Source organism: Sapajus apella, unplaced genomic scaffold (genome assembly GCF_009761245.1).
Source record: "Sapajus apella isolate SASKATOON/1434 unplaced genomic scaffold, GSC_monkey_1.0 scaffold6, whole genome shotgun sequence".
NCBI classification, from domain to species: Eukaryota; Metazoa; Chordata; class Mammalia; order Primates; family Cebidae; genus Sapajus; species Sapajus apella.
Window position 1 is genome coordinate 77408579 of NW_022436946.1, and position 10843 is coordinate 77419421.

Genomic DNA, 10843 nt, shown 5'->3' on the forward strand with positions numbered 1-10843 from the left:
TTTAAATTCCATGGGAGTCACCCAAGGAAGAAACCTAATTTGGAAAACATGCTTTATCTTTGGTTGCTCTCAGTTTCTACATGCCTCTTAGAACAAGAATATCTCACACATCACTTATATATTTTTATACAAGGTCCCAAATGCAAGGTCCCAATTCTGTATTGTTAGTTCACCTAAAGAAACAGTTATTTATTCTAGGGGTTAACCAACTTTTCCTCAAAAGCCCAGAAAGTAAATGTTTTAGGCTTTGTGGGACAGTTGGTCTATGTTTCAATTATTCAACTGTCCCTTTATAGATCTCCAACGGTCATAGGACATTCATAAATGAATGTGCATGGCTGGGTTCTAATAAAACCCTATTTGCAAAAAGCATGCAGCTAGCTCATGGGGCTGTAGTTACTGATTCCTAATTTTATTCAATGCTAGAGGGCAAAGAACAGCCAAATGGATTAATTGGGGGCCATGTGTCTGTAAACTGTTATCATAGACAGTGTAAACTGTCACCATAGACAATCTAAAGGATTTCTGAAGGAAATTTTTACCATAGTTTTGCATTATATGTTGACATTCCCAAAGAATACAGTCTCCAATGTAGAGCCTCATTTCCAGTACAGGTAGGCACTTATTATTTAACTGGTAGTTATTGTGACCTTGAAGTTAGCTAATCTATTGAACCTAAACCTAGATATGTAAAATAAATAGTGATACTCACCTCACAAGGTTGTCAAGAGTTTGAGGATTAAGGTACATATAAAGCACTTAGTATAGTATCTAAGAGTAAAAATTTAATATACGAATTTAGTTTTATTTTTATATACTTTGCTGCCTTAGTTTTATTACCTTTAAAAGGGGAATAATACCAGTATCATAAGATTATTACAAGAATTAAATAAGCCAATGTATCTAAAGAACTAAAATAGTGAATATTACATAGTGTTATTTAAGTTTTAGCTCTTATTATTAACAAAGGTATTCATTCTAACAGACAAATCATTTAAAAGATGGGGCCCATGGTAGCAAAAGGAAATAGAATTACTGTATTGAGGGCTAAGATGGTTTGCATACCATCAAGTTTAAACAGATGAGTAAATGAGAAATAACAACAAAAGAACCAATGAATTTGGAGATCAGGTACTATTTATCTTCATTTTAAAGTCTCTAGAAGTCATTTAAGATATAAGGACTTAGTTATACTGATGTAGCTCAATGATACAACCCCCAAAATTAGAAACAGAACAATAATATTTTTAGGGAGTCAGGTAAGAAATACAGTAACAGTTCAAGTTTTAATTTGGGACTTACTAAATAAACAGTATCAAAATATTCCAGAATCTCCCCCATGCCTACAGTTATAAAGTTATCAGTACAGCACCCCATCCCCAAAACTAACAATGGGTACTACACAAGCCCAGGAAAAAAATCAACATTATTATACACTTTATCTTTTAACATGTATTTATATATTTTAAGATTTTTTTTCTTTTCTTTGAAAATTTACCATTTGAAAGACAATTAAATTAATATCTACTCCCTAAGAACTGAATCTTCCAGTTTTAGACACACAGCACTGACAGCAGTAGAACTTTGAAAAGCTCAAAGGAGAACTGCTGATTAGTTTTGGTGCACAATAGATTTCATGGAACTGAGGTAATTAAAGTTTTTTAGGTAAGACGAAATATCCTAATAATGAACAGCTTAATGTAAAGCTTTATCATTTGTCATGCATTAGCACATGCAGCCTATAATTAACCACATCCCACATGAGAAATTACACTTTCACAGCAGCTTTTGCATAACGTTTGTAAATTGCAAAGCTTTTAAAAAAGCGACAAATCTTGTTAAGAATGCAGTTAGGTCCCAAATCATACGAGTTTAACTCAGTTTGGTTATACTTGCTCTAGGGATGAGACAATGATATTTATATCTATAAAATTACAGAGATGTTTGGCTTTTCAAAGAGCAATAAGCTTTAGAAAGATGGATAGATGAAAGGAGAGACCGGAGGGAAGGAAGGAGAAAGGCAAGCTTGTTTTATTACCAGCCTCTCCTACAAAACCTCCAAATTACAGTGTTTCATGATTAAAAGAATAAAAAGTGTTGTTATAATAACTACAGTAATTTTTTAAGGGTTACAGATTACATTAAATATGGGGGCTAGTTATCTGGTCCAAAAATTGCCATCTCATATTATTAACATAAGCAGTAGTCTATCTCAAACATGTTAGACAAAGATCCTCTTTAAACAAGTCTGACAACCATATGAACAATAAAAATCAATACCTCACATAAATATTACTGTAATTTGTAAAAAGAAGTAACCTTTAGTTTGAAAAATAAGAATGTCTGAGGTACAACGGCAAATATACAGTTAATCCAAAAGCCTAACATGAATCATACCAGGTAATGAAAAGTTGAAATCTTCACCTAGATTTTATGATCTAGCTGCAAAGAGTGCCAAATTATAATAACCCTATCTATTTTCAAAGGCAATCAAGACTTAAATGTGGCAGCACTGATTTTACTCAGACTACTACTCAGGTGACCCAATACAGGAGGGAAAGTCTGGAGGTTTTAGGAAGTTTCTTAACAGCTCTTTGAGCATCTCATCCTTCCCATTGCACCTTCAACAAAAGAAAATATTATGTATGTCAACCAGTTATTTTGAAAAATAAAAAGATAATATACATAAAATGTCATAGTCAGGGCTTGGTACAGGTCAAGCTTTGAAAGCTTTGCAATTTACAAAAGTTATTCAAAAGCTGCTATGTCGAAGGTCAAGGATTTACCAATACTAGACACATCAATTCACTATAAAAATCTCATCTTTCCTGAAATCTATAGATAAGGACCAAATATTTTAAAATTTATCAGCCAAGATAACAGAAGTAATAATGCAGCATCTCATTAGCACTGTATCTCCCTAAGGTGTATCATAAAATTTGTGGTAATAAAGAAACAGTATTCCTACCAACCTACACAAAATGGTGCATAGAACAGTTCAATAAGTTAAGATACCAAGAAGAAGGCCGGGCGCGGTGGCTCAAGCCTGTAATCCCAGCACTTTGGGAGGCTGAGGCGGGTGGATCACGAGGTCAAGAGATCGAGACCATCCTGGTCAACATGGTGAAACCCCGTCTCTACTAAAAAAACTACAAAAAATTAGCTGGGCATGGTGGTGCATGCCTGTAATCCCAGCTACTCAGGAGGCTGAGGCAGGAGAATTGCCTGAACCCAGGAGTCGGAGGTTGCGGTGAGCCGAGATAGTGCCATTGCACTCCAGCCTGGGTAACAAGAGCGAAACTCCGTCTTAAAAAAAAAAAAAAAAAAAAAAAAAAGATACCAAGAAGATATACACTGTCCTTCCCTCAATATCTTTCACAATTTGAAAACAACATAGAATCAGCATAATAAATTAAATAATTTAGAAACTATTCTCATCCACATAAAGGATGAAGCCAAAACTTTCAAAAACCTCAAGTAATTTACCCTGTTACATTCAAGGGACACCTACAAAACACAAACCAACCCAACCTCCCCAGCCTGCCACAGACACAAACTTCCAGAAAAGGAAGATTCTTCATTTTGAGGAATCATACATATTAACTCAGGCTTGTGGATGGGAAGCAAAAAAAGAGGGACTAAATCAACGTAACCAGCAAGCAGCTGGTAACAAGCAGCTAAAATGCTGATTTGTAAGCTCTGCTGTTTTTCCTTCTATCACGCTTTATTCTTCAGGTTTCAGCCGTAGGCTTTCACTTTTCAGAGAAGGAAAAGAATTCTCAAGATTCTCAATAAAATCCGCAAAATAAAAGACTACTGCCCTAGGTAAACATAACCTGATCCAGCCCTTTATATCATCACCTACATGCTAAGTGACTCCTCAATCTGAAGTACTGCTCTCTTCCAGGGTTCAGACTCATGTTTCCAATCACCAAGGGGTAACTCCATGAATATGTGTAACAGAAGCATCAATCTGCCCAAAATATTAAAGCATGGCTTGTTATCTTTCATTTCTAACTCTTAATCCTCCTATTGGTAATGAATTCCTTCTCCCAGTGAATAAGCTTTATGGTCATCGAAGCTAGAAATTTCGGGGTTATTTTGGTGACAGCCCTCAGAACCAAAGACAATCTTAACCTAGCCAACTACTCCTGCTTTCCCAACTTCTTTTCAATCTTTCAAATTTAATCCTGTCCATTCCCAATGCCACTATTTAACTTAGATCATCATTGCTCATTTTCGGTCTGTATGGTCTCTCTGCTTCCAGGCTCTCTTCCCACACCCAACTATTCTATCTTATGGTAGAAGTTAATATTTCCCCTGCTTCAAAACCTTTAATGTGTTTTTAAACACTTGGGCCAATGAAATGAGGTCTAAACTACTCTACATCATACTGAAAACCCTTCGTAATTTGGAACAAAATACCTTCCAAGCAGTTTCTGTCCTAAAAGGTCATGTTACCTCATACCTTCAGACTTTTACTCAATTTTTTTTTACATGAAATGAACCTTCTACCATTAACCCTGCAAACTTTCTGTAACAAAAATAGCCTTGGATATCGGATTGCTAAATTTGTGAGAAAGGAGTAGGGCAAGCAGGAACAGAAAAGGCCAAATACAAATTACTAACTTCTCAATTTGAATTATAATTTAAAAGATTTCTGTCAAAATATGGAATTAAGTATCTAATGATCTATAACCCTGTGGGATATAGGCCACGCAAATTGTTTTAGTATACAAATGGGTACAATTTATCTTTAATAAACTACATTTTATTGTCAAAGTCATAGATGTTACCTTCAAACAGAATCCAAATACCTACAATTAATCAGATAATCTTATTTACAAAGCAGCACAATTTTGATGAGCTGCTTTTTCAAACTATGAGTCACAAAAATCCTACAGAATCATGATTTTATATTTAACAAACATAAAAAATATATTAAAATGTCTGTGGGAAAATATCCTCTCCACTCATAAAAGTGGATTCATAAAGCAAACATAGTCGTACAACCTATAACACAGTGTCAGAATAAATTACTCAGAGTGTATACTATGTAATTTGTCTTCTAAATGCCACAATGCCTCACATAAATATAACTATTATATAAAGGTAATCAAAGAATATATGGAAGTGATTTTTAAAATACTCAGGATGTTTACAAATCAAGTCTCTAATAACAGTCTAAAATTAAAAACAACATATACTTTTCAATCGAGAGATGGAGCGTAATCAAGAAGAATCAGTCATAACATTTACACTTAGTACCAGAGATGTTCCTTAACTTACAGTGGGTTAGGCCCCAGTAAACCCACCCTAAGTTGAAAACATTTTAAGTCAAAAATGCATTTAATACACCTAATCTACCAAACATAGCTTAGCCTAGCCTACATTTAATGTGCTCAGAACACTAAAATTAGCCTACGGTTGAGCAAAATCACCTAACACAAAGCCTATTTTTAATAAAGTAGTTAATATCTCATGTAATTTATTGAATACTGTATTGAATATAACAACAGAATGGTTAAACAAGTACTCAAAGTACAGTTTCTACCAAACACTGCTTTTTCACCATCGTGAACTGGAAAAATCATAAGTCAAACCATCACTAAATCAGGGGTCTATAATTACATCTAAATACTATATGTATCATGTATTTTAGGTAATTATATAATCTGTGTACCAAATTCCTACTAAAAACCTACTATATACAAAGCACAGCTCACAGCAAGTTAATTTCTATGTTTAATGAACAACAGTGTGATAAAGCTCACATCTTCCTAAATACTAACAGATAAAATATGAACAGTAAAAATGACAATGTTTTTTAAACTCAAAATAAATAAATTTTAAAGGATACTGATCTGTCTGTGGTCTTCGAAAGTTCTCTGGAAGATTGGCTTCATAGAGTAGTCTTGCTTTAGTATTTCCCATATCTTGCATGCACTATAATTAAAAAAAAAAAAAGGTATTTTCATTACTCACATGAACATTAAAGAGTGATTCCTGTACATACATATACATATATATAGACATATACACAAATACCAAATAATTTATTGTTTACAATATATATTCTCCTTGGAAATATAATTTAAATCACAGCTATGAATCACTCAAGTTAAAATAGAAGTATATTTTTAACCCTTCATATTTATCAACATATGTTGATCCATAGTCCATAGTCTTATAAATGCCCTTTTTTGTGAAAATAGTACCACCTTTACACTTACTATTTCCTAAAAGTGAATTCCCTGGTAGTATGTAGGCAGTATCACTATTTTTTTTAATGTGCCACTTGAACAATGCTCCCATTTCCAGGACTAAGAAGTTTTCTTGTTTTGAGCTTCGCAATACCCTGAAATTCTACCAATTTACAATCAAGAGCACAATGAAGGCCAGATAAAAGAGAAACAGTGCTGACCCAAAGATCTGCATAATTGTATTAATTTCTTTTGAGTTATTAATAATAATCCCTTTGAGGCATTTCCCTACAAAGCCCTACCAATAAATTGTGCTTAATGCCCAAACTTTACATGTAAGTTCAGTTCATAGAAGCACCTCTCTAAAAATCTGTGAATTCCAATGGTAAGAACCATTGCTTGGTAAGCATAAAACAATTAGACAACCATTTCAACCAGTTTCAGTGTCATCTACAAGGAATGACTATCCAAACAGTACTTCTTTGATATTCTATCATATTAGAAACTAAATAAAAGATTTATGAACATTAGAATATTATATTACATCACTTACATACAACTTGAGTTCCTTAAAATGGTTTAACTGGTACAGAGGTCAGTTTTCGTAATTTTTCTTCCTGATTTCCCAAACACACCCCCATATGTCCAAGATGACAATCCAGGTTTAACAGGTTACCTGACATCTGCCTTGAGTTGTTGCCCTCACGTGTACACAGAACTAGCTTTCTTCAAGCAAAAAATATAGTGACTCTTCTCCCAACTCAGAGTTTTAAAGTGAACAAAATTCCAATACACAATCACCTCTAGGTATCTATTCCTCCTCACCTCAATGTAAGTGCTCTCTCAGAGTAAACTACATGTCTAAGTCTTTCCTCTAGAGACAATTAGAAAGTGAAGTTAGAGATGGGTGGGAAGAAACATGGATAAAAAAAGGAGGGAGGGCTTTTATCATTAAGCTCTAAGATGACATAGAAGGCAAAATAAATCTGAGCTTCAAAATTGTGTAACATAAAAAAATATATAAAAGGTAAACAGTATAAAGTCAGAGGGCTCTATGACATCACAGTGGTAGAGTTAATATGTAATTCTGTGTGTGGGGAGAAGAGCTGAGAAAAATGTCAGTAAAGCTCACCCTTTCTGAAAATTGAAAAAATGTTTTCCATCTCAAACATTCAAATGATGCTGCATCTTTGTGTTGTGATGGGAATTTGTAAACAGAAGATGATCAAGTTATGTAATCATAAAGACATTAAATATTTGGAAATAACCAGACCAAGTAAAAATGCTTCTTAGTCTGCAATGAAGCAAAAAGTAATTCAGATACAGTTCACCGAAACTGCAAAAGAAAGAAAATTTGAAGTTTCTATCGAGCAAGCAAGAGCACATAGAAATTTTAAAGGAAAAGTTAATAAGACTAAAAAGGCTATTATATCTCATCAATCCTCATTTACAGTTGTTCATATTTTAACATCTTTGGAAAAGGAATTCATCTTATAATTGATGGTGTCTAATAAGTGGTAACTTTTTTCTTATTAGTCCACAAAGTGGATCTGTTTCTTACAATCAGGACTATCTTATATTCAATGAATATGACTGTACACATTTAATGTAGGTCATTAATATCTTGCAGGGAAAATAAAAAATGAGGAACAAGGCAGATATGTACACCAAATTATTAAACATTGTTCTAGTGATGTAATCCATCACAAATTGATAGTAACATTAAAATCTGAAAGGCAGAAGTGATGTGAAATAAAGCCATTTCTATAGGACACCACTGCCAAAAAGTGGCTGGGTATAGGTACATGTATGTGTTTGTTGGTTGGAATCGGAATAAACAAGAATTCAATGACATCACAGATGTAGAGAGATCATTTTGTTATGATAAAAAATATGTTGGTAAGCTTAGTTTCTAGGTTTCTAAAAAGTAGACTAGAGGAATCGCCACACTGTCTTCCACAATGGCTGAGTTAATTGACACTGCCACCAACAGTGTAAAAGTATTCCTATTCCGCCACATCCTCTCCAGCATCTGCTGTCTCCTGATTTTTTAAGGACTGCCATTCTAACTGGTGTGAGATGGTATCTCAATGTGGTTTTGATTTGTATTTCTGTAATGACTAGTGATGATGAGCATTTTTCATGTGTTTTTTGGCCTCATAAATGTCTTCTTTTGAAAAGTGTCTGTTCATATCCTGTGCCCACTTTTGGATGGGTTTTTTCTTTGTAAATCTGGTTTAGTTCTTTGTAGATTCTGAATATTAGCCCTTAGCCAGATGGGTAGCTTGCAAAAATTTTTTCCCACTCTGTTGGTTGCCGGTTCACTCTAGTGATTGTTTATTTTGCTGTGCAGAAACTCTTGAGTTTAATTAGGTCCCAGTTGTCTGTTTTGGCTTTGTTGCCAATGCTTTTGGTGTTTTAGTCATGAAGTTCCTGCCTATGCCTATGTCCTGAATGCTACAGCCTAGGTTTTCTTCTAGGGTTTTTATGATGTTAGGTCTTATGTTTAAATCTTTAATCCATCTGGAGTTAATTTTAGTGTAAGTTGTAAGGAAGGGGTCCAGTTTCAGCTTTCTGCTCATGGCTAGCCAGCTTTCCCAGTACCATTTATTAAACAGGAAGTCCTTTCCCCATTGCTTTTTTTGTCATGTTTGTCAAAGATCAGATGGTTGTAGACGTGTGGCGTTACTTCCAAGATCTCTGTTCTGCTCAGTTGGTCTATATCTCTGTTTTGGTACCAGTACCATGCCGTTTTGCTTACTGTAGCCTTGTAATATAGTTTGAAGTCAGGTAGTGTGATGCCTCCAGCTTTGTTCTTTCGGCTTAGGATTGTCTTGGCTATGTGGGCTTTTTGGTTCCATATAAAGTTTAAGGTGGTTTATTCCAGTTCTGTGAAGAAGGTAAATCGTAGCTTAATGGAGATGGCATTGAATCTATAAATTACTTTGGGCAGTATGGTCATTTTCACAATATTGATTCTTCCTAACCATAAGCATGGGATGTTTTTCCATATGGTTGTGTCCTCTCTTATTTCCTTGAGCAGTGGTTTAGAATTCTCCTTGAAGAGGTCCTTCATATCCTTTGTTAGTTGTATTTCTAGGTATTTTATTCTCTTTGTTGCTATTGTGAATGGGAGTTTGTTCATGATCTGGCTCTCTGTCTTTTATTGGTGTATAAGAATGCTTGTGATTTCTGCACACTGATTTTGTATCCTGAGACTTTGCTGAAGTTGCTTATCAGCTTAAGGAGATTTGGGGCTGAGACAATGGGGTCTTCTAAATATGCAATCATGTCATCTGCAAATAGAGATAATTTGGTGATTCCTCAAGGATCTGGAAATAGAAATATCATTTGACCCAGCAATCCCATTACTGGGTATATACCCAAAGGATTATAAATCATTATATTATAAAGACACATGCACACATATGTTCAATGTGGCATTGTTTACAATAGCAAAGACTTGGAACCAACCCAAATGCCCATCAATAACAGAATGGACAAAGAAAATGTGGCATATATATGCCATAGAATATTATGCAGCCATAAAAAAGGATGAGTTTACATCCTTTGTAGGGACATGGATGAATCTGGAAACCATCATTCTCAGCAAACTGACACAAGAACAGAAAACCAAACACTGCATGGTTTCACCCACAGGCAGGTGATGAACAATGAGAATACATGGGCACAGGGAGGGGAACATCACATAAGGGGGTAGGCGAAGGGAGGTGGGGGCCAGGGGAAGGGAGGGACAGAGTGGGGGCAGGGAGGTTGGGGAGCGCTAACACTGGGAGAAATGCCTGATGTTAGGCGATGAGGGTGGGGGGGATGGAGACAGCAAATCACCATGGCGTGTGTGTTCCTATACAACAATCCTGCAGGATGCACACATGTACCCCAGAGCTTAAAGTACAATTATAAAAAAATGGCAAATAGGAAAAAAAAAAAAAAGAAAAGAGTGGAATGTAGGGGAGCAATGGAAGAGCCAGTGGAAATGAAAAATTGAGCAATTTGGAAATGAGAGTTAGGGCAGGGGAGAAAAACAACAGAAGCTGATGCTTTTAGCAGGTGATGAAGAATATGGTGCAAACTAGCTGTTCTCAAGGACTCAAGGCCATGAAGAGTAAACTGTCCAGTAACTAGCAGAAAAAAAAAAAAAAAAAACAGTGTAACAGCTACAGTGACAAGCATTAGACTCAATACTTTACCTACATTTGTGATTTTAAATTTCAAAACCCTGAGATAGGCATTATTATCCTAATTTATAGGGGAAAAAACCCTGAATCTATAAAGATGTTAAGTAACAGGCCTAAGTCTCCATAATTCAGCTCCTGATAAAACCAACATCACCCATCAATAATTTAGATATTTAAAGCTTCATCCAATGGAACTGCGAATACATCCTGCAGGGCTTGCTGACAGCAGGCTCTGTTTTAGAGTCCTGGTTTTCATTTTACAGATAAGGAAACTGAAGCACAAAGAGGTTGTATGATTTTTCTACTGGGAAATACAATGCATCAGTGACACAGCTGAGACTAAGATCCAGTTCCTTCACTCCCAATCCATACCACCATGCTGCAGCTAGTCAAAATAAGCATCTAGGAAATTTCACCACAAGACAGAAGATGCTATAAGTG

General features: G+C 35.2%; 1 protein-coding gene across 7 annotated transcripts in view; it reads right to left on the minus strand.

Moving 5' to 3' along the window:
• SMAP1 (small ArfGAP 1) overlaps nucleotides 1–10843 on the minus strand; it is a 178358-nt gene that overhangs the window by 71974 nt on the left and 95541 nt on the right. For all 7 annotated transcript variants that reach the window (XM_032275578.1, XM_032275576.1, XM_032275581.1 and 4 more), the window contains one exon: nucleotides 5861–5946. In XM_032275578.1, the coding sequence (XP_032131469.1) occupies nucleotides 5861–5946 (86 nt within the window). The remainder of the gene's footprint in view (nucleotides 1–5860; nucleotides 5947–10843) is intronic.